The 25,415-nt window shown below is 41.7% G+C and overlaps 1 protein-coding gene across 2 annotated transcripts in view; it reads right to left on the bottom strand.

The window, feature by feature from the left end:
- Positions 1-25,415, bottom strand: part of PAK5 (p21 (RAC1) activated kinase 5) — a 116,004-nt gene that overhangs the window by 3,274 nt on the left and 87,315 nt on the right. For both annotated transcript variants that reach the window (XM_067565307.1, XM_067565308.1), the window contains 5 exons: positions 22,175-22,666; positions 21,082-21,215; positions 15,681-15,807; positions 3,793-3,918; positions 129-263 (listed from right to left, as the gene is read on the bottom strand). In XM_067565307.1, coding sequence (XP_067421408.1) covers positions 129-263; positions 3,793-3,918; positions 15,681-15,807; positions 21,082-21,215; positions 22,175-22,666 — 1,014 coding nt within the window. The remainder of the gene's footprint in view (positions 1-128; positions 264-3,792; positions 3,919-15,680; positions 15,808-21,081; positions 21,216-22,174; positions 22,667-25,415) is intronic.

Raw genomic sequence — 25,415 nt, 5'->3', positions numbered from 1 at the left:
TTCTCACCCATTGCTCAGGGATGTGCCTGAAGCCACGATCTAGCCCTTAGTTTATACCATCCTATCAGGTCATGGGCTTGGTTCACCTTAATACGTGTGTGACTCCATATAAATATGAGCACTCCAACCTTGTGTATGTCCTTCACTCGTGGAGGTAAGTTATCTCGGATCCTGCGCATTGCTTGGAGAGGTGGCTCATTGAAATAAGGTGGTTCTCCATCTATCATTTCTATTACCATGATACCAAGCGACCAGATATCCACCTGCAATAGACAGGCAGTTATTAAACTATACAACTAAGATACAAACACACATTATAGGATGATCATTTTGAGATGTTTAATCCTCACAGCCCTATAGTGCCACTGCTTTTTAAGCAGTCCGCTATGTTTGTTTCAATAGGGACTTCTGCTTAAAAACTGATGGCACAATATGGCCAATTGAGATGATAGCTATCTTTTTACCAACTATTAATACATTTTGCTACTGAGAAAAAGGTGCATACTGAAAGGTATCCACAATAAATTATGGGCCAGATCCTCAGCTGGTGTAAATGAGCATAGCTCATTGAAGCCGATAAAGATTTACACCAGTATGGGCCAGACCCAAGTAAGGGCCATTGACTGCAATGGAAAACACTGATTTACCCATCTGAAGATTTGTCCCATGGAGCATCTAGAATTCAGTATGTTTATGAGAACATTCAAAGAGCAGAGTATAATTCAACTGCCACAAAACCAGTTATTCTAATTCTATTAAGCTCCCTATTGAATAATAATAGGACTGATTCTCATTTACATTAATGCCATTTTACACTGCTCTAGCAGTGTAAAGGGGTTTTAAAGTGGTGTAAATGTACCCTATGCTCATTTTAAAGCCCCTTTACACTTCCTGAATGGTGTAAAGGGGCCTAAGGGTATATTGACACATGGACCTGGGGGTGTGATTCCACAGCTTGCATAGACATACTTGCACTAGCTCTCACAGTAGCCACTGTAGCATGGGCAGCGGTGAGTGGTGGCCTGGGCTAGCCCTACTGAGTACAAACCCACCTGAAGCCTGTGGGTATGCACTTGGGGTAGCTAACCCGTGCTGCTGTTTGCCACAGCCAGTGGCTACCCTGCTATTTTTAGCATGCTATCTGAAGGAGAGCTAGCGTGTGGGTATGTCTATGCAAGCTGTGGAATCATATCCCCAGCTCTGAGTACAGATGTACCCATGGTACCATCAGGCCCAAAATCATTTGTGTACCATGCGCCACACACACTGGGCCAAAGTTCGCTCTCACTTACAGGCTGTAAATCCAGAGTAACAGAGATGACAGTGGAGTTTTTCTGGTTTTTCACCACTGTAACTTAGAACAGAATTTGTCCCACTCTGCATTGTGTGTAGATACATCCTCTTCCTTACAACTTTACTGCATGACTCACTTCCCTGTTGCTGTGCATCAGGTATTTATTCGTCTTAGCTGTTATCATAGGTAATATAAAATAAAATAAAAATATGCTAACTCCTACTACCAGGTGGAGTAAAAAAGGAGGGTTAAAAGCCACTTCTTTGGATGTGAAACTCTGAGTCACTGTCATTACTAAGAGAGAGGAATTTTTTTTTTAATCAATCCATAGTGATCTCCAGTTCTGAAATACAGTGACTCAGTACTAGGTAACAAATGGGTTATAACTTCACATATAACCTGTGAGTCCAGCCATCTCCTTTCTGTTCTCATCTGAAAGTCCCCAACAAAACCTGTGAACGGTCTATTCTCCTGATAGTTTGTTGGCTTTCAAAATAGTTCCCAGAGACACAGAAATTGTTACTGCTACTTATCTTAATGAGTGAGTTGGCCGTGCTTTGAGACAAATTGCAGCCATTTGGAGAGCAAATGTAGCCCATGCGACTGTTGTGCTTAATTGGACAGAGCTACCCTCCTTCATCCACAGTAACAAACAAAATCTAAGGTTAATTAGAAATCTTCTAAAATTGTTAAATATTTCTACATAAGCTTCCAAGTAGGAAAACAACACACAGATTATTTTCTTTTATACACTGGATCACAAATAATATTGTGGAAGTGTAATGATTTGAGAGGTTTGCACTAGATCTAAAAAAAAATCCCAAACCTTTGCAACCGGTTGGGAGGTTTTTTTCAACTGTTCTTCAGAAATACTGATCAGCTGTAACTGAAAGTCTGACTGCATGGTCTAGCCACCATAGAAATGCCTGTTTGTCAGACAACAGCCATATGATGCATGAAGAATGGCTCATGAAGAATTGTCAATTTCTTTAAAATAAGTCCTCAGCTAAACCATAACTGCATATACGTAGGATCTGTTGAAATTTTCTGTTCTGAAGGACAACAAAAATCAGGATTTGCTTTTTCCTCAGGGAAGATAAAACATACAATTGAAGCACAAATCTTCAAAGTTGAAGTCTGTTGACCAGACCAAAGCAAAGGTCATGGGGAAAACTGCCCTTCCATCATCTGAGCCCAGTGCAGAAAGAATATTAACAATGATCTTCTATCCTGTGTTATATAGTGGTTATTCATTTTCATTTGGGACCTAATCCCAAACCTTCTCATTATTCCTCTGTTGGAGTTTATCGATATCCAAGTCAACCTCCTATATAACTCGGCATTTTCTTCAGGCAGGAATGTGCAGAACTTTCTGATTGAGGTTTCTGCATGCTTCATTTTGCAGTTTTCTAACTTCTTGATAGACAGCTGGAAAGTTAAGGATCATGGACAACCATAAAGTATTTGTGACCCCATGTAGATGATCTGAAGCTTGGCACAATGGGCCCTCACATGAAGAATCATCCAGATTCTGTACAAGGGCATGGAAAGATCAGCACCTGACATCTGATGTTTATGGGAGGGTATCCCCACTTGTTAAGAAATGGCAAGAAGCCGGCCAGCAGGTTGGAGAGAGAAGTAAAACACTATCTAGTTTATGTTTTGAATGGAAAGCAAGGTGTGAGTGGATGCAATTACTTGCAATGTGTGTGAAATGTGAGTGGGATTTTCAAAACCTCTCAGCCCTGACTTAGCTCATTATCACTGAGCAAAGTCAGGCCAATGCTGAGCATTTTTAAAAATCCCTCCCTGATCACAAACTGGCTAACTGCACCCTGGTTTGCCCTTTGGAGTCAGGGACCATCTTTTCGTTGTGTATCCTGCTTCATGGCTGGGGCTCATATTGCTATCACAGTACAAATAATAACAAAACCAAAACATCAGGAATGACAAGTTACACATGTAACTTGCTGTTTGCACAAGCAAATAAATGCTTGATTCCCATGTGCAATGGTGGTAACTGCATGTGCATACTGCATGCACTGATTGGCTTGCATTTTTGTACTAGCGAATGCACATTCCTATGTTTGAAAATCAGCGCCAGGAGTTATAGTAAAGAGTACTAAAATGTGTTCATTAAAGAGAAAATTATGGCAATTCTCTTTAATTATAACACTGAAGCTAAAAATACACACAGAGGGTGTATTGTATAACATTCTAAACATTAGTTCCATTTATTACAGTTTGATCGTATCCCCAGGGATCATGTTTTATGACAAGTCACTGTATAAAGTCATTGCTTTGAGGTACCATCTTGCTACTTTATTGCACATGCTGTGATTACCATTTACAACTTTTTTTATTGTATTAAACATATTCAGAACTATACGTGTCCACACAGTGATCAATAAAGTCACTTAAATTTTTACTTGTTTGTTAGGAAGTGGTTGCACCAGCTGAACATTGCAGCAGAGAACAAATGCACCTGTTATGCTTACCTCAGTTCCATACGGCAGTCTAGATATCACCTCTGGTGCCATCCAGTATGGCGTTCCAACAAGAGATTTCCTTTTCGGAACTTCCTTTGAAACTTGGGCACAGAATCCAAAATCTGATAATTTTATCTAACAGTAAACAATGAAATTAAACAACGTGAATTGTGAATATTCACTCTTATGGAATTATTGTAAGCCTTGTGTTAATACTTAGAGCATATATAAACTGCTTAAAATGAAGCTGAAGTTGTGCCTTAGAATTTGACAGAGTGTAGAATTATAGGCAGAGCTAGTAACACCACTATTATTAAAGTTGCTTGACACTTCCCATTTTTTATATAGATATATATATATAACTTCCTAGATACAGAGGTGATAAATGCTCTAAAATACTACTCTCAAGGGCACATAAAACCCAGTGTAACAGCATTTCCTTAGTGTTGGTCAAATTATCCATATATATACATATGGCAGCTGCCATCATTACTTGAAACACATACATGATATGAATATCAGAGATCTGTAGAGTAGCTCATGCAGTATCACGTTCTCTCATATTTACTTGCTGAGTTACAAAAAACTGTAAAATTTGCCAATGTTTGAAACTCTGTTGTATTGATATCACCTAAGTACCTAGAGAAGAAAATAGAAGTTTCCTTTACCAACATCATGACAGCTAAATGGCCTTGTTTTACTGTATTAAACAAGTGTGGTATATTGCAATGGAAGGAAATGTCTCAGTGAGTATAGAAAACCCAAAGCTGAGGTCAATATGCCTCACCAGTCACTATAAACTGATTTGGGCTCTTACATTAAGTCAGTATAACCTCACTGTCTATCACAATACCCAAACATCCACCTGATAATGCTGAAAGACATTTTAAATTTCAGATGAGGCCTGGCTGAGAAAATGCCTTTCAACGTCACTTTTCTACAGTCAGCATACAATTCATATTTGGTTGTCCAACACAAACACGTGGTTGTCCCAGTGTCTGGCCTCATTTTCTGAAACGCTGCTGCTGTGACTCTCTAAAGACATTCTCTGCATTCTGCTTGTTTTCTTTTGTGTCGTGCTAAAGTTCATCTTGTTCTTAGTGTGCCTGAATCTTACCCATGTATCCATTGAACCTAAAGGAGTTGGGTGCTGAAATCCACTGGAAGTCCTGCTGGTTCCTTTGAAAACTCCAGTCTTTCACGTTTAATTGTGCCCTCGCATAGCCTTATACATTTAGTTTTGTCTAGAACTCGTTGGAAACTTTTCAACTAAATGATTTTTCATTGAAAAATGTTGTTTTGTCAAAACTGAAATGTTTCAAGAAAACTTATACATGTCCTTGAAAGTTTCAACAGGACAGTTTCTCAGGTACAAGGTGGACTTTCTAGAGAGACAGAGAGCATGAGAGAGAGATGGAAAACCTGATCTCGATCTGAAAAAGGACATTTTGACAAAACTGTACTTATGGAAACCTTCCAAAGGTTTTGGTTTCATTCCAATGTGGAACAAAAAACAGATTTAGAAACATCAGATGTTGTGAAACGGTATTGTCTTCTGGCCAACTCTGGTTGTGCCGTTGTTTTAATATACAATAAAATGCCACTCACATAACCAGTCTGAGGCTGAGAGCCAAAATTGATTTTAAATTCAAGTGAAAACCCTAATGCCTAGGTAATGTTGTGTATATTTGGTTTGAAATTTTGATTATACAGAATCACACTAATCGAGTTCCCTAGATGTGCTGCCCCCGTTTGATGTTGAGCGCTCACTGTAACTCCAAGCACAAATATTCTGGTCTGCCCAGGAGAACAGCCCTGAGGAGGTTGAAATGTATCTACCCTTGGGCCAGTCACTCAGTCCTGGAGCGTGTTTCGCTGCACCGATGTGCATGGGGCTTGTTTTGGTTAAGTACACTGTGGAAAACCCACATGCGACCATGGCATTATTATAGGACAATAATAATGAAAACAGCATTTCCACCCGCAGTAACATATCCTGAAAGGCAAGGGACCTGATGGTTAAGCATGTACAGGCATAGTCATTTGTGCATTTAATGGAATTGAAGTGTAACTTTAGAGGCAACCCTGACATAAGGCTCCATCTGGCCATGTCTTGAAGGGCAAAAAAATGCATGTTTTTCAATCTTATCAACTCAAGAACATCAGATTAACGTAACTGCAAAATCCTCTTAGTGTTTACTAAGAAGCAAGTCAGACAACAACATGGCCAGCTAAGATGCCTTCAGATTTGTTAGCCTGAGTCTTAACAAGCTTTCCAATCACGTCAAACTAATTCAACTGAGTTAACATGACTGAAAATCATACCTTTATTGTCTGTCAACAAAAGGGCCCCTTTTTCCTATTCTATACCTGTGTAAAGTGCTCCTAAAGGTAATTCACACGGCAACGGATAAAGAGTCTCTATGGGAGAAGCCCTCTCACCAAAGTGTGTGTGTGGAAAGGAGGAAACTCATTTAAATCTAGGCCAGAAAAGGCCCGTATGAACCTAAATTGCACCATCGCCCTACTGAACACCTGCAGGAAACTCTCCACGTGAGCTCTGGGGGGTTCTTGGTTGGATATCCTCTCCAAAAGTCTGGCTGGAGAATGTACCAAGTGAGCAAATGTCCTCAGCACACCCCATTCTCCCATTCCCTGGGAACTCTGGCTCCTTAACTGCTTACCTGACTGTAACAGCATGTTGTCCTTCACTGGCCGAGCCAGCAGTAAAGCCAGGCTGAAAGCCCAAATACAGCTACACTGGCATTCATTCATTACTCTCCTCCACTCCTGCAGCTGTGTAGTTTAGTGGCTGGATTGGGGGGGTCCTGCGGTTATGCTCTGCCCTCTGGCTATGTCCAAATTTGCCTTCTTTGGCCTCACCCTCACCTTTGTCTACCACGATTTTCTAAGAGGGATTAAGGCTACAAAATCTTCTGAATGCCTTCTATACTCCAGGGGCTTTTCATAGTGAAGGGTCTCAATTTGCTGCCCTATATTTAATCCATCAGTAAATCAGTTTTCTGTTTATACTACATTTAGCAGCAATGGTCTGTTTTCAACAATACATTGCTGAAAGTTTGTGTGTGTGGTCACGTATGTGCTGTACAGCATTAAACGCTTAGATTTATATTGCCTCTGTTTATTAGAGCTGTTGTTGCCATGAAAATTAAACTGATCATTCAATCCTCCTGTTAGTGAGAGTGTGTTCTTAAAGCTAAATCAGCAGATTGTTTTCATTTATTTATGGTAGAACCCAATTTTACTGGAAGCTGTTATGCATTTAGATAACATCTATTGCTACCCATTGTACAGTGTAATAGCACTTCCAGGACGGAGCCTTTGGCTTGCATTACAGAGGTGGAAAACTTTGCACATCAGCGTTCCCTGCAGGCATGCAAAGGGCTGTATTTTTGGAGTTTAATATATCCATCCTACACATACCCACACCATCTATAATTTGAAAGCTTATTTTATCTTTGTTTAGATGAGGTATGATGCGGAGCTGTCAAGTGATACCATAAGTCTGTAGGCAAGGTGAAACAATGGTATCCGAAAAGAGAAAGTGTCATTTATTGCACAGTTCCAGAAACACTGCAGCCTCTGACTTCAGTTTTTACTGTTTAAGTTAATTTCTGCACCATAATGTAGTGTTTATTGGCCAAAGCTACCAAACAACAAATTTTTAAAAGATTTGTATTGGTTTTGCATGGCAAGTATTTTTTAAATGATGAAGCTGCTTAGTATGTGGCAAAAATGGCAAATATCAACGTTTTGCAATACACCAACATGAAATGTTCTCACATTGCATATTCTTGTCATAGTATCTCTCAAGTGATTATAATAATTTTCTATATTTTCAACTGAAATTTGCTGACCAGATCAATCTCACAATGAAGGTTGTACACAAGTAGCAATAGATTGCATGCCCATAGTTTGTACTGCGTCGTGGGTAGTTATAAATATATGTAAATTCCTCATGTAATGCTTCTCCATTTGTAAGCTTTTGTACATACAATGTAGCATTTAGTCTGCCTGGTAAAAGGTTCTAATTTGTAATTGTAAGTGGAGGCAGTACTGGCATTTGAAATATTCTAGAAACAAGCTTTTTAAGTCAGTGACACTTATGCACAGGTCAGCGTTAGAGTTAGAGATGACAATACACAGCTTCATATTGGGCTTCAATCAAAGTCCTCACTAAACCAAAATGGCAATTTTTATACTAAACATATAGGTTCAGTTTATATCTAATTTAGCACAAGTCTGTATACAACTGAGGTAGTGGTGGTGGTAATGCTAACAATGTACTTGAGGAATTTTACAATGTATGAAGACTCGGAGGATACTAGTCCCCTAAAGCTTACAGCAAACAGAAAAAGACTGTCCATCAACTTTGAAAAATGGATTATTTGTTAAGCAAATCAAAAGAATGCAAAACTGTCAAAAGCCACCAGTGCTGGACAGAATTCTGTGATGCTAGCAGCAGAAGCCAGGAGCAAAGGCTACTAGATGAGTTTTCTAGTTGAGATCATGTCCCATGACAATACTCTGTCCCGTGGGTTGTTTTCAGAAATATACAAGCATGTCGAATTTGGCACGTTAGAGCTATTTTGAACCCAGATTCTGAATATGATCAGAGAGCATCATGTTCACCTACTTCTACAACCACCAGGGCAAGCACATGCTCCAGTGATTGGTCCTGTTGCATTGTTCACCTGAGAACACACACACAGGAAAGACAAGAAACGTCATAAAATAGAAGCATTTGAGACAGCAACCAATCAAAGGGAGGCAGCACTTCAAAGAGGACATGACATGTTGCGCGGAATATCTGTGGAAGACTTGATTGCTAAGGGTGCCGTTTACCACTCAGCATGCCTTTCTTCATAATTGAGTAAAACAATTCTTAAAGCAAAACCACCTAGTTACACTGCAACAATACAGTCACCTTATGACATTGAAAATTATCAGCTGATCTTCTATCTCTTCAATGATTTTATGTACAAAAAGAAGGCTCTTCTCCTGTCCAAGCTGCTACAGAGATAGAAATCCCCACTTCCCTCACATGTAGAAGCTGCAGGCTATTCCAGTAAGGAATTACAGGCAAGATTAGAAAAAGCACTATGGTTCTGTAATTTCATTCCATGCACAGCATGGTCAAGGCAAGTCTACCATTGTTCTATGCAGCACAATAACATTAGTTGATGCTATCCAAGCTGCTAGTAATCTGAAGCAGGAACTTAAGTCATCCAAATGTTTTGAAGATATTCATCTGGAGAGTGATGCTGATAAACAGCTTAATATTGCTTCAATCCGTTGGTCTGAAATAGCCAAAATGAAAGCCTCAGAATGTTATCTAAAGCCAGGTGACTAGTTTTTAGGGGTCAGCTACTTTTGTACCTCTATTGGTGCAGTAATTTGTCCTTTGGTTGATAGATAAGGAGGCATATAATTCAGCCAGCAATGAGTATCATCCTTCAGAAGACATTCAAAGAAGGTGCCTCTCAATTGCAGAATGCATAGTATATAACAATTCCAAAATTCACACACCGCGGCATATAAGCCTTCCTGCACAGCTACACCATGAGTTTGGGTCTCACAATGTAATTAACACACTATACCTTCATGGATTCTGCATTAGTTAGGATGAGCTGAGGCAGTCCACCAGTGCTGCAAAAACTGAAGTAGAAAGACCCCAGGGAAGTGGGTACATTCCAAATGGATGTGCACAACTTCATGCTGGTGGAAATCTCATCCACGAAGGAGATAATAATACAGACATCCACACAGAGGCCACCGATGGAAAGAATTCCTTTCATTCAATGGCTGGAGTGGTATTTCAAGAACAGTCTGCAGGTAGTCCAGTATCACAAGAAATATCATTGAAGCATGGGAAAGAAAAGTGACTTACTCTCCCCGGGCAGTTAGAGTCTCTTATGCAGTGAGTAGCATTTGAAAAACCTAGAACTCAACCAGAACCAACTCACAATGGAAAAGTATTTGAGAAAATAAACTCATCACCTACAAATGAATGCTGTCTGTGATCTCCCCCAGAGCCTTAACACTACTACCTCATGATGTCTTACCCTTACCAAATGACTTTGCTGTTGTTCACACACAGGTCATTCAATTTCAGACTGGTTTCAACCACCAGCTTGCAACAAAAAGAGAGGACCTACACAGCAGTTATATATGAACCTACTGTGGATGTCAAACCAGCTGGCATGGCCATAGTACATCCTGTAATGCTGAAATGTAAGGAAATGTCAGCAGCCTTAGGACAGCAGCATGCTGTTCAGACCATGGATCAGTGGCTACATGCAGTTGCTCAGCAAATGAAATGGACTCTCCCATGTGAGCTTGGTACTAACGTGATTTGGTTGGGTGCTTTTCACACCTTGTGCTGTTTTATTGCATGTACTGGGGTGGGAAATTTTGGGGAAATGCAAGATTGCTAGACCTTCTTGTTGATTCTGATGTGTCTGAAGCTTGTACTGCAGATCAAATGCTTGCTGGTAAGCAATTCAATTATGCTCTTTGTGGCTTGACTCTAGCATTTGAGGACTAGAGTGCTCTGAAGTTTTATTCATATGTTAAATGGTGTGCACAGGGAGGAGGTTCTTACGTAGTTTTACAGCATTTGTCTGGTGAACGTTGGTTGATACTCAGAAGGTGTTTGATCCTGAAGTCATTCAGTTATTACAACATATCATTAAAGAGCTTGATGATGCCATAACTCAGACTATCCTACCACTACTGGAGGAATTTGAGACATGAGGGTGTACCCCGTCCCCTATTCTGGGATCTTTTTCTCCAGATTATGCAGATACTACTTGTAAATGTCTGTGCAGAGCAAGCGAACGGAAACTTTACCTACACTCACAGTGTGCCATGCTGCCATACTTCTTTACTGCAAACAGGCTGAACTATGCTAGGTGGATAGCAGTCTACATGCTTGGTATGTTAAATCTTCCTGGAGCAGCACACAGTGCCTTGGAATCTGGGGAATTTGCTGAGTGTGACACTTCTGATCCTTTCAATGGAATTTTGAGTGACAGAGGAACAGAGAAATCTGTCAGAGACATAGGGCTACAGTGTGGATTTGTAAGACTGACAAGAAAGAGGCCCTTGTCAGATGGATCCTCACAAGACATGTCCTGAGTGCATATGCAAAAGCTATGAAAGAAATAAATGGCATAACAAGAAGTAGTGAAGACAAAGTCTACGTACAAGTCCTTGCATCTGCACTGAAGAGGGATGAAGAGCATGTTACGGCTCTTACCAACCAGGTCATCAACAATAAAACAAACCCGTCTGACCCTGAAGCACATCCAGAGGTGCTTATCAACATATCTACTGGACTGCACGTAACATCAGATGTGCAAGAGCCTTTACTGAAAATAGCAGATGTTGGTGAAGAACAAATGAAGAGATTTGTGAGACGGGTATTTAAATCTGATAGGACACATAGCTTCTTCAGGCCAGTGAAGAAATCTAGCAACAAAGGATTTGCTGACATAGCCAAAAAGACCAAATTTAAGTTTGAGGAGGAAGGGGCAATCACAGCAGCTATCAGTTCAGAAATGTCTTCCACAGAGCCCTGTGCTTAGCAAGGTGCAAAGGAATGTTTCAATGGCAACTGTTCTTAGTCACCTCTTAGAGTCTGTGCCTATGTAACTCTTCCATGCTGATGGAACAATGGGAAGAACGGACAAAGCTGAATTAGGTCATCAGCTGGAAGCTGATGCTGAAAGAATCCATCGGCTAAGAGCATGCAACAAAGAGACCACAGTGTACATCAGAGACACCATGGCTGTCATACAAATGATGACTGGAGACAAATTCCATACTTTCGGTGAATTGGCTGCTGAGTACTTGAGGCAGGTCCTAAAAAAAATTGACAATGTTAATTTTATAACTGAAGTCTTTGCCAGATACGACAATAGTAACTCTGTGAATTCTGCAGAAACACAATGACAGACAGGAACTAAGGTTGGATGCAAGAAATACCAGGTGATTGGCGAATGCCCTGTGCCTCCATAGAAAAAGTTTCTAAACATGTCATCCAATATACAGACACTTGTAAAATTCTTCTCTGAATATATGGTTCGCAGTGCGCCTGAGGGTGTAGGAGCACACCCAACACAAATACTCCTTCTTGCTGGAAGCGTTTCCAGTGATGAAGCAGCAAAGTCCATCACCAGTAGAGGTGTTGAAGAAGCTCAAGACTTGTACAGTTCTCAGAAGGAAACAGGCATAAGGATGCTTCTGTATGCTGTATGTATCAGTACAGCTTTAGGGTCTCTTTGTGTGAAAGGGTCCATAGTAATTAGGTCACCTTATGCAGATGTTTAGTCTTGGCTGTTCACGACTTTCCAAAAATGGAAGATATAGACAACGTATGGATTGACACAGGCACCATTACCAGCCCAGCTGACAAGTGTCGCTTCATACCCATGCATGCAATTTGTGGTGCACTCACTCCTGATGTCTGCAACATACTTCTTGCTGTACACACATTAATGGGATGTGACTCTCTGTCATCCCTATCTGGTACTGGGAAAAACTCTGGGTTTAATGTCAAAACAAAGGGAGCTTACCACTTCAGACATCTTGCCAAACTGGGACAGATAAGGCGCAATTTTTCCAGCAAGGCAGTTGGGAGCAATGCTGTACAACCACAATGAGAAAGAAAAGGAGACCACAGAGACTTGAATTGTTTGCACCTCAATCTAGTCACCAAGAAGGACAAGTCACTAGCCAAACTCCCACCGTGTCAGGACAGTTTTGAAGAGCATATCAAAAGAGCATCTTGGCAAACAAAAACGTGGATATTTTCACACATAGGTGAACCAGATATTGGGTCACCACTGCAACATGGAAGGAAAAATGTGCATGATGAACTACTTCCTGTGTTCAAGGGCCCAATGGCATCTGCACTTCTACAAAACCTTATTTGTGCCTGTACCAATAAGGATCACTGCACAATCAACTATGTCCATAGTCAGAACAATTTTCCTGCACACAACTGTGTATATGCCAAGGCAATGAAGACTGGGGTAACCCACACACTCTCAACAGAGATCATAATGATGAACAAGATGATGATGATGTTGACCAGAAATGTCACCAGCGCTATTACATTTCAATGATATCTGTACGAATTTAATATTAGATTTTGTTTTACCCTTTAGATCATTGTTGTGATGCTTTGAGGTCACAACAAAATCCATTTTTATGCCTTGAAATAATACTTAAGAGTCATAAAACTAATAGAAATGAATGCAAATATTTCAAAGTGGTCATTTTAACATGTTGATGGGATCATTATTTATTCCCATTTCTATGATAACAGCACCACTTGACAGCTCTATATCATACCTCCTCTTAAAGAAGGCATAATACACTTTCAACTGATGTATGTCTGCCGTTCGCCTACCATGTCAGTCTGCAGTTTTTGGATAAGCAATGAACCTGAGCAGCTATATGAAGAGTTAAAAAAGAAGCTCAATAAATTGCTGCATTGTGTAAACCAGCATTTTACTATCCGTGTTGATTTGTTTGGGTTTTTTTGGCCTCAATGCAGATGCTATTTTTTCTTGAGGTCAGTCGTTTTTTTTAAAACCAGAATGTAGAAATAATTATAGGCATTTACAAAACAAAGCAAATAATATCCAAGTTGTCCAAGCCAAACACATTTTTCAGTTTACAACAAGGAGAAGAGATGAAATAATGCATAGTTTGGAAGCTCTTTTGTAGGAGTGTAGCAGTTTTTGCATATCTATTGCTCATCCAACTACATTAAAAAAAAAAGATGATTTTCTAAAAAAAGATAATTGCACAACACATCCATGAAGAAATCTGCATTGCAGATAATAAGTACTAGAGTAATGAGCATAATGAGGCATTGTATGCAGATCCTGAATGCAGATCAGATGGGATTTCGGCAACACTACTGTAGATGAGACTGAACAACTTTCGAATGTAAGGAATTTTGTTCCCCTGATGCAGGCACGTTTAATTCCAATGGGAGTGACCTTTGCCTACAAAGGGAAGAATATACCTCTGGGTAGGTGAAAACAATAAAAGGAACCACTATCAGGAGGAATGGATAACAATGCTCCCTCTCCCCTACCCTTTGTCCGTCTTGTTTACGTAGACTGTAAGGTCTGTGGGGCAGGACTCTCTTATGCACATGTACAGCACCTAGCGCAATGTATGGGCCCCTAGCACTCCTTTAACACAAATAATAAGGCAGATATATTGCTCTGGAATTCATAGAACAGGATACACTCTTGTTTCCACTGCTGTGCCAGTACCCAGGCATAATACTAGTATTGTGAAAAATCCTTAGTATTTTATTTGCAGACTGAATAGCCCCCTCCCTGAGAGGTGGGGGGTGGAGGGGAAAAACCACAGATGTTGTGTAACAACGATATGGAGGAGCCATGTGAAGGGGAGAAGGGGTTGCAAGGAACATCCCCACTCGCAGAGCTCCCCCTCCCACCAAATGGCATGCCAAATGCTCCCCCTCCCACCAAATGGCATGCAGGGAAAAGAGCAGGAAGTGGATAGCCAGTTAGGCAGGGGAAGGGGCAGGCAACAGCCATTCTGTGTGGCACATTGCCACCTCCAAATTGACCCTAGTACAGCTGAAAAACAGGATTGGTTACTGCTTCACAGAACATCAGTAAATCCTAAATCCTTCTCAGGGCCCACTGATCCCCATCACAGGCCTTGTCTAGACTAGCAAAGTTATCTGTTGTTGACAGTGGGTGTCAGTCAGAGGTACAGCTTGAATCAGTACTTAACGTGGGTTAACTGCAAGTGCAGCCAAGAATGAACGGTGTTCAAGGGTCTGAAATAGTGCTGTGCCCAGTTTGTGCTTGGCTATACTTCGCTGTCACAACTGTGCATCAAGTCCCAGACTGTTTTATTCGGGAGGTGTTTATTACAGAAAAGAACTACTAATCTCCCATGGTTACCAGGGAACACCCTCTGCCTGGATCTCTCTACATTGTACACAGACATCCAATGGCTGAGTCATATATTGCAAGTAAACATAGAATTCACTCACATCTTTTAGCAGAAGCTATTTTTTGTAGTGGAAGGGTACATCTATAATGCCGCACACAGCTGCTTTTTAACAAGGGTGTATAAAAACAAAAGTGAAATGTAAAATGAATGACCCATACACTAACGGCAACATGTCACTGTGGTATGCGCATCACACTACTAGTGCACAACAGCACATGCTGTCATGGCTCAGTGCTATACCAGGGAGATTTTACATCTTTCTCTAAAACATCCATGTAAGCTAGTGGGTTGTTTCACCAGCCGGGGAAGGGAATCTTATGGCCTTTTTCTCTGGGCTTTGTTTTTTGTTCTTAAAAAATGGGCACAAACAAAAGAAGTCAATTGAAAATTCTGGTAACCATCCCCAGTGACTTTCCCTGCTCAAGCCAGCCAGGAGAAAGAGCACATCCCCTTCTCAAATGAGGCCTTTCCTGCAACTTCCTCTTCCTTATGTATTCCACATCCCCTCCCCAGTAGCCTCATGGTAAGAAAAGCTCTATTAACCCTTTACAGACTGCAGTGCCTTACATTGTCTCAGTCTGATATTGGCTACGGTTGGAGACAGGATTCTGGACTAGAAGGACTATAGTTCTGATATGGTATGGCAACTCCTGCATTCCTGTGTGGGAAGAGCTGGGAGGCATGGCTCTTCTATAACAGGTGGATGTTATAGACCACGATTACTAGACCACGCTTTCAACAGCTGATGTCTGCAATACTCCATAGGATTTTCATTAAATGGGTTACATAATAGTTTCATTGATCATTCGGATTGTCACAGTTAAAGATACACAGTAGGAGTGAAAATATTAAACGCTCACCCTTCCATCGCTTGTAAGAAGTATAGAGTCACTTTTTATATCGCGGTGAATAACCCCTTGATTGTGGAGGTAGGACAGTGCTCTCAGGACAGATAAACAAACTGTAGCTATCTGCTCTTCATTCATTCTAAAAGGCAAGAAGGCAAGGTGTGAGCACAGATTTAAAAAGAGAGGAAGAATAAGCTACTGAAGAAATAGATGAGGACAATGGGCCAGATCCTCAGATAGTGTAAGCTGGTACAACTCCATTCAGGTCAATACGCAGTAGTTACAGACAGCAGCCGAGTCTCTCAAAGAACTGATCAAACCCAAATTTGCCTTCCCATCTGCTTCGCATTTGAAGAGGTCCTTCCTCCTCAGGGCTGTTAGGTCACCCTCTGTCTTTGCCAAAGTTAAAGTCACAGACTCTGTCCAAGTCGACAGCCATGTATAGAAACTAGGCTCATTGAAATTATAATATGGAAATCATACTGAGTGCATTCCTGTGAGCTCCAATCAATGTGACATGGAGGCATGGGTTGGAAGTTTTTTCCTGGCTCAGCTCCTAAATGATGACGTCAGTCTTGGAGAAAAGGAGGGGTTCTGAGGCTGAAGAACAATCTCATACCCTGTCCCTCAAGAGTCACTGGATACTCCGTGCTGATCCCCAGCTGCACAGGACTCTATGTAGTTAACTGTTACTTGATCAGAAACTTTGTGTTCATGTTCAGACACCAACAACTTGGTTGTGAAATAATTAAGGTTGCTGTACATGTAGCATACCTGAGAAAAAAATCACAATAGCACAGAGATGAAAAGCTAAGCCACCTAGCAGTACATACCCTGTGCTCCTCCAGCCACAGGCCTGCACCCTACCAGCTCAACTACTGTACCCTACACACAACAACCTTAACTCTGTCCCAGATGTATTGGAGCTGCTAGGACCTCTACAAACTGGAGGAGTTTCAGCCCTCTCAGGTGCTCCCAGTGGCAGTAGGTGGTACTGCAACCACAACAGCCTAAAGAAACTCCATTGCCACTGGTGACAGCAGGTGATATTTCACTCGGAAGAACAGTGACTACACTATAGACGTTGTATACAGTCTGATGTGGGCTAAGCATCACCAGCCCCCTATGACCAGCAACACCTGCCTTGCAACAAATAAAACATTGGCACGTGGAAATAATCTTGAGAAGCAGAGCCTTCTGTTCTGTTCCTCTGTTCTGAAAAGTGACTGTGCAAAAATGACAGCCCCTTGCTCAACAGACCTGCTTCCTGCGCATTGTGAAAGTCAAGTCTCTAGACTTTAATAACAAAAGTAAAATTTTATCTCTTTTTAAAACTATTAGCCCTGCAGAGAAGAAAGTCAACAGGATTGTCTTCTTTTCTGTGCAACAAAATTTTTTACTAAGTTCCAAGCACTTGCATCTGTGCAAATCCATTTACACAGGTGAGGCTATAGAGGCGTCACTGAGGGCATGCTGGAGGGTATAAAGATAATGGGGCTGCACAGATATAACTGAGGGCCTAATCTGACTAGCAAATCGTTTGTTACTGGTGATGATGTGTGAGAAGGAAATAGTTTGACTCTCAGATCATGCATTGAGTTAGCAGGGTTAGGAGCCGTCTAACTTATAAATAGAGTACATTTTTTTGCAAATCACTGACAGATGACAAACAGGGAACACCATGATGCCATTTTGATAGTCACTTACCAGAGCAGAACTGCATTTTCATTTCTTTAAAAAAATGGAGCAGGTATACTTTAATCATGAGTTTAAGGTATAGTTTAGGCATGAGGAAAAGTTTTGAAAACGAAGTGAGTGTACGGCATTAAATACATATAATGTATAATTAAATGTAATGTATGTAGTTAGTCAATTTCCTGCTTTGAAGAAACTGAAGTTCTTTCATTTATGGGAAGTCTCCTAGTTGCCAGGAAGGGTAAATCACTACTGAGATGGAATCATGAAAGAGAATGAGTAAGTGAAATGATACTTGGATTTCAGAGAAAATATGTGGATTCATGTCCTGTGTGTAATCATTTATGATTATTTCCTTTGCTCTTATGTGCATTACAAATAAACATTTAAAATGATATTTCAAGAAGCACTTAATAAATTATATGATAAAACATAGTTATCCAGTCATCATTTACAACAAATATTCATAGAAAAAGAGGCCTGTCACATTACTATACCATCATTATAACAATGAAATTGAAGGGAGTTAATGAACTGTAAGCCATTCTATTGTGTGTTCTATCTCAGCAGCCTTCATCCACAGCACGTCATGTAGCGGTCATTCAATGAGAGATGTAGAAACAATCCATATTTCAGTTGTGAATCACCGCTCACCTTATATTCTAGATGAACAATAAAGAGCACTATTCCTGTCTTGCTGGCCAAATCCCCCTCTATTACATTAACATAAAAAAAAAAAACCCCAAAAAAACCCCCCCCACCAAGGAGACTTCTGCTTTTACTCTGCAATGTAAACATTACAACATTTCAGCAAAATTGTTGAGGGAATGTCGTAAGTTTTAAAAGATTAAGGAATGACTCTTGTGATTGCAAAATACTATGACAGATCTTAAGTAGCAGTTTTCTGTAAAAATCTGTTTGTCATTAAACTCCTGTCAAAGATATTTGGCAGAGTGATTTTGAAATTTTGGGGCAGTATAGTTAACAAATAACTTACAATGGCTGTGATTTTTTTGCATGTCAGTTGAGGCAGCACTTAAAAAAATAAGTATGTATGTTACAATTCCTCTTTATCTGTGACCTGAGCATGTCACTAAATTGTTAGATAACTTTTGTGACTAAACTACCATTCTTGCTAAACTGGGAATTCTCTTCTTCTTGCCTAGCTAAATTTCCTCGACATAGATGTCTTAGTTGTGTGGTTTTGATTCAAGGAGAAAGGCATTTTACTAGTTAAATGAAAAACACTTTTCTCTTACCTACCTTTTCCTGAGTGCTCGAAAAAAAGTGGGTGGCAAACAGAGGGCGTGTGTTACACAAAATTGAATCTCTACACTCAGAAGGTAATTTTGAAGACAGGCGTAAAGTCAGGAATGTGCTGTAACCTTTTGTACCCATTTAACTATGTTTATTAGGGGTGTGATTTTTTAAAAACTGAAATAAACATACCAGTACAACCTCTAATGTTGGTGCAGTCGTCCTGGTATGAAGGTTCTTACACCAGTATATCTTATTTCTCGTATTGTATGGAAATAGCTAGACCAGGACATTTATACACTGGGATATTTTACCACTTTAGCTATACCACAATAGTTAACGTAGTAAAAATTTTGTGTTTAGGCAAGGCCCTAAGCTGCTGTTGTGGACAGAGAAAGAATTCCTGACAGTAAGAACCTATGTTGCCATTTATTTAGTTTTCTCTTAACCCATAACTGCCTCCGGCATGGTTTACTGCACCTTCCTCAGATACAGCAAGTAATGAATACTGCTAGAGACAGGACACTGGGCTGGATGGAACACTGCTCTGATCCTATGTCCCTTTCACCACAATAGTTGAATAAGCAGAGTTATAGTATCTCACTGAAGGGCCAAAATATGGCTGCGTCAACACAGGTGCATTGTGGGTCAGAGGGCTCAGGAAGCCCCTTTCCTCTCAGGGTTCTCAGGAAGGAGGTAGCCTTAAAACAGCAGCCTGCACCCCACAATGCAAAGTGAAGGAGGAGAGGACATCTGTGTTGACGGAAATGTAGAGCAAGCTTGGGGAAACATGTGGGCAGGCTTGGGCGAGGCCCCGGGAGGGGGAAGGCCAGCCCTGGGAGGAGCTCACTGTAATCATTTGCAATGATGTCACAGAGGCTGACAATAAATATGCGCTTGTCCAGAACCAATGGAGGCATTATACTTATTCCTGCGCCATGCAAGTGTAATGGTTTCTGTCAACATCATTCAGCTGGTACACGAACACCACCACCTCTCTAACAAAGCTCTGCCTCTGAGCTGACATTGTAGCCCCAATGAAGTCCAGGGGAGTTTTGTCATGGAATTCAGTGGAACCAGGCTTTCCCTGTCAAGTGGCAATTTAGCCCTAATGTTCTGGATTGGGTGGGGACAAGAAAAACCAGGTGAGAGGGAGGGGGAATGGGTTGGATTTCACCCTAACAGAATATGTACATTTATATCAACAAGTGTTGCAGATCACTCTCTCCTTCACCTGTCTGCTAAGACTTCAGTTAAGATTTTCAGATTTCCCTTGGAATGGGTTGGTGAGACGTCCCTCATTCCTACGACAACGGTGTAGGGAATGGAGTTCCCTGCATTGCTTTAGGTTTTAAGCTACACCAGTGCTTCCCAACCTTTTTGGCTCGAAGGCCACAGATATCATTTTTACAACCCTGAAAGGCCACCAGCCTCTGCCAGCAGCCACCCCCACAATGCAGCCAGACGGAAGGAGTTCAACAAAGAGGCTGCCTTCTCTCTGATCTCCCATCTCCCTGGCTGCAGCAGGGAAATCGTACACATCCTGTAGCCCTGTGTGCTTCACCTGGGTGCCTAGGCAGTGACTCCCTTCTGCAGCCAGGGGAACGGGAGATCAGTGCTCCAGCAGGGACCCCAGCATCTATGACCTAGGTGGAGCATTTTACCATGCTCCCTGCTATAGCCAGGGGGAGGGGAGTGTTGATCTCCTGTTCCCTTGGCTGCAGCAAGGAGCCTGCACTGGTCTTTTAGCCCTGCGGAAATGCACTCCACCTGGGTCCTTAGCCTGTGGCTCCCTTCTGCAGCCAGCAGGAGGGGAGCCACAGGCCTCTTTGAAAGCTCCCGCGGGCCACTTTTGGCACCTGGGCCACAGGTTGGGAACTACTGAGCTACACTGTTGTTGCATGAGAAAGACAGAACCTCACACTCAGGTTCTAGCACATGAAAGAGGACTTTCCATTCATGCTTAAATAGAACTTATCAGTATAAAGATAGAAAAATGGACCTGTTGCATATTGAGTATAGCTGAGCATTTTCAGATATCTTAACTGGCTTCTAGAATCCTTTGACTGAGAGAAATTTTTTTTTTTTTTTTTTTTTAATTTAAAAGCATAGAAAAGTTCTCATAGTTTTTTGCATTTTGTCAGGAGTATGAGTTATTATTTTACAGACCTGTCTGCTTTTAGTCAGATGCTGATATTACCAAACCATGTTTAAACCACTCATCAGTTTCCACTGAGTCACCGAGGGCTTAAGCTGGGACAAAGCTGGCACAGATTGTAGTTAGTCCCCCTTTTGCTAACATTTCCCCTCTCTCTGTCAACTGGCAGGGGCAATAAGCATGGGCAGGACATAGATGGATATTCCTTCTTGCCCTAGTTGAAGCACAGGAATTACCACGCCTTTGAAATAATAGGTGCATTCAGTAGTAAAACAGTGTACAGATGATGCTAACCAAACATACCTTGTATGAGTCACTATGTCTGTCAAAGCACCACCTTCCAGAAACTCCATAACAACCCACAGCTCATCGCCCACAAGATAACTGTTGTACATGTCAACCACATTTTCATGATGGTAATCTCTCATTATTACAACCTAAGCAAAAGACAAACACGGTATGAGTTACTGGAAACGTCATTTGCCTCTCAACCATTTTTCTTTGACCTCTGCACTCCAGAAATATTATGCTGTACCACCTTTGCTAAATCGTTATGCCTAATGACATCAGCAAATACTTTTCTAACAAATATATTTAATGTCAAGAACATTCCCTGTAAATAATGTATGAAAGATGGAGGAAGGAATTTCTAAATTACATTTGGTGGATAATAGCTGTCTTTTGAATATAAAAACAGGAAGAGTTATTTCATTTTTTTCCCCCTGCTGCTTCTCCTTTTAGTGCAACAGAGTTTGTATCAAATCAGTCAATCAAAGCCTTCTTCATGGTGCCGTGAAGGTCAATGTGCAGAGAATTAAACCACAAAACACCCTAATAATATACAGCCCATTTGTGACCCGGGTAAAGCCACAGTAGGGCCCATTTCCCTCTGCCCTTACACTGCTACCCACACCTCAGAGCCACTCTGTCCTCCCTTGTGCTGCTGGGCAGGGAACGGGTAGAGCTCTGGCTGCATTGGGGTGCCAGGGAACATATGCTGGACAGGTATAGACCCGGCCTCCCTTCCCAGAGCAGTGGGAAACCAGGAGACTGACTCAACCTCTCCAGGGGCAGAGTAACAATGCTGGGCTCCCAGCAAAGCTATGGCTGAGCCCATAGTGCCATATTTACAGTGAAAGGCAGAACAGAAAATAAAATGACGTTTTACATGCGTTTCCAAAAGTGACAAATATTTTGCTTCATGGTCAGTTTGTGACCTGCCCGTAGTAAGGGGCAGCCCAAGATGGAGACTGTGACTTAGGGAGTCACAACTGAACTCACTATCTATACTTTAGGAGGCCAAAACCTTCTCCATTAGGCACTGAGGGTGTTTCCATTTTGTTCCTATCTGTGATCAGTAACATGTAAAATTGCCCCCTCATCCAGAATGATTTACCTCATTGAAGAGTAGTTCTCTTCTCTGCTGTTTCCTGAGATCCATTTTCTTCACGGCGACTTGCTTTCCTGTGTGCTTCTCAGTGGCAATGCAAACTATCCCAGTGGAGCCTTCTCCTATTTTGATAAAGTTGTCCAAATATTCCCTAGGGTCGCCAGGGCTGACAACTAGCTGGAGGGCAGCTCTGAACTGTTCATGTGACACCCTGGAGGGCTGCTGATCTGAGGATGAACCCCAGCTAGGTGGGGGATAAGCACTTGAAGTGATACTTGGGGAGCTTGGGTAAGAAGCTGTGGAAATATAATGAGAGCTTGACTGGAGCGCAGGCTGGAGATAATGAGAAGCCTTGTGATAGCTTGAAGGATACTGGAAGCTACTACCCGAACAGCTAATTTTGCTTTGACTTTGAGGTAGCTTTATTGGGCCTCGAGGGTAGGTATCTGATCCAGATAGTGGTGGGCTAACTACCATCTGTGCTCGATCATAATCCATCTGCAAAAATGAAAACAGGCAAAGTTAACGTGTCATATTCAACGTGGATCAATGGCTGAAAAGAATTGCAGGTATTATGGACATTCTAAACCTTATGTGATCAACAAAGTCAGACCTCAATTCCTCAGTACCATGGCGTGGCTGCCTCCACCATGATTTCCCATTTCTGAGCTCCCTGCCTGGTTTTCTAACTCTCTCTTTTTGTGGACATTTTGTAAAACAAAGCTCCCATCACAGACCCACCTGGCACCACCAATCCTCACCCCTTGCTTGGTTCTCAACATGTTTCAGTCTCTTGATCACCAGGAGGAACTCCATGGATCACTGATAGTCCATAGACTGCAGCTTATAAGTAAAAATCCATAACTATCTCTTTATTTATTATAGTCTTTAGGATTAAGTGGAACAAGAGCAATCTGTTTATTTCCAGCATCATGACTTCCCTTACAGTTAGTATAATTTTGAGGGAAGTGTCCTCTACAACCTAAATACCTATTTCTTTTAAAGTGACTCTCTGGTCCTCTATTGGTAAGAATATATATATTTTAAAATGATCAGTTTGGTTTATTCTGGTCACAATAAAAATGTAGATTTTAAGCCTGGAAGGGACCATTGGATCATCTAGTCTGACCACTTGTGTATCACAGGCCAAATAATTTCATCCAGTTACCTCTGTATTGAGCCAAATAACTCGTGTTTGATTAAAGCATACCTTCCAGAAAAGCAGTGATATACCAAGTCTTGATATAGTGGCTCACCACTTCCCTTGGTGGTTTGTTCCAATGTTTAGTCACCCTCACGGTTATAAATTTGGGCCTAATGTGAATTGGTCTGGTTTCAACTTCCAGCCATTGGTTCTTGTACCTATATGCCGTAAACAAGTCACCTCTCAATCGTCTTTCTGATAAGATAAACAGCTGGAGCTGCTTAAGTCTCTTGCTGTGTTAGCTCCTCCCTTCTCCAGCCACCCTCTTCCCCCTTCTTCTCTACAGCAGCTGGAAAGAGATATTGAGCTCAATTCTCCCTTTGCTTTCACAAGAGTAAATCAGGCTCAGCAAGGGAGAGTAAAGCTCCCTTTGTTTCCCCCTCAGTTCCAGTGTTGAGGAGAGCTCACCAGGACTGAGAAATCAAGCTGAAGTTCCTGAATCCTCCAAAGTGCACTGTGAATGGAGGGGACCATAAAAACATCACACAGGGCAGCCAATGAATCTACCCTCACCTGGTCAGCTCAGCTGCCAAGAACAACCGGCTGTCACTGCAGGTCAGTTGAAATGGCCAATCCATGCAGCAACTGCGACAGACACTTTACATGGCAAGACAGGATGCACAGTGCCTCAGTTCTGACAGACACCGTATCAGTTCTCAACACAATGGGTGCCTAGGCAGCGATTACTGGGATCAGGGGCACTGGAAAGACGTGTGTGTGGGTGCCATCCAACATCTATTACCCAGCTGATGTCTGTGCCACACAGCCATCCTTACTGCCATGCTAACACCAATTTACCTGCATAAGAACCTGTTAAGAGCTGACGTATAGAAATGTACAGAGGAAGCCATTTGCAGAGCATGGCAAGTTTTATAGGTCCGGCAAAACCCAAAATCTATGTTGCATATTTTTGACTGCCATCTCCTGGCACCTTGACTATTAACTATTTACACATACACAGATACAGACCACGCCTAGAATGAAACCATGACTGATTGGGAGCTGGAAGGTTGTTCCCACTTCAATGGTCTGGGTGATAAGGCCCTCCTAGCATTGGTTGTGCTCTAATGCTATGCGACAATGTGGCCAAACGACTGCCATTCAGGGGCACAGCCAGCCTGATCTTCTGGCAGGGCCTCTGGATGACATGGGGCCGGCCAAAAAACCTGAACTTCCTGCTTTCAGTCATGTGACTGGAAACAGAAAGTTTGGGAAGCCTGACGCTCCAATTGTCAAGGGTCGGTAGCTTCCTCAGCTTCCTGCTTCTGGCCACGTGACTGGAAGCAGGAAGTTCAGGAAGCCAATGGCTGAGAAAGCTCCAATTGGGCAGGTAGCTTATGCTGAGCTTGGGTGGGCCTGCTTTCAAAGTGGGACACTCAGGCCCACCTGTAGCTATGCCATTATTGAAGGGAGTGGAGGCTGGCAGCATAAACAGATGTATTTTGATTGGATAGATTGCAATCACATGTAGAGCAAATTGGACACTCCCACCAGCTTAATATCTCTCCAACTGATGGTCCAACTCTCAGCTCTTCTAGTTTCCTGCCCTTTCCTACTGACTGTGGAGCAGACATTTCCCCAACTGCTCTGTGTAGCTAGAGCATTGCACAGAAGCACTAGCCCTTGTTTCCTACAACAGCACTGAATAAGGTATTTAGGGTTATATGGCTCAAATGACAATGGTGCATTCATTTCAAAAGCCTAATTTATAGGATTCACACACTATCATTCTTCAGAGGTCTTCCTTACAATTCCCTGAAACTGGTATTGTACCTATTGTTCTTCCCAATAATATGAACATAGTTATAATGGGCAAATGCTACAACAGATTAAACAAACAATAAGCAGAAACCATGGAAGTTCAAACTAAGATTTTGACCAGGGGTGCGGGGGAAGATCAGTGATTATATGAACATGTAACCTATCTGAAATGGGTGTTTGGTCTTCATAGTTTTCAGAGCGGGTTTCCTTCAAGCAAGACATAATGATCCACAAGGAGACTAATTTAATTTACCATTTCTTAAATGATTTTCCAGGATGACA

The sequence above is a fragment of the Emydura macquarii genome, unplaced genomic scaffold (assembly GCF_026122565.2).
Source record: "Emydura macquarii macquarii isolate MOO-44397 ecotype Brisbane River unplaced genomic scaffold, CSIRO-AGI_Emac_v2 contig_2676, whole genome shotgun sequence".
In the NCBI taxonomy this organism is placed as follows: Eukaryota; Metazoa; Chordata; order Testudines; family Chelidae; genus Emydura; species Emydura macquarii.
This window is presented reverse-complemented; position numbering and strand designations above follow the sequence as displayed.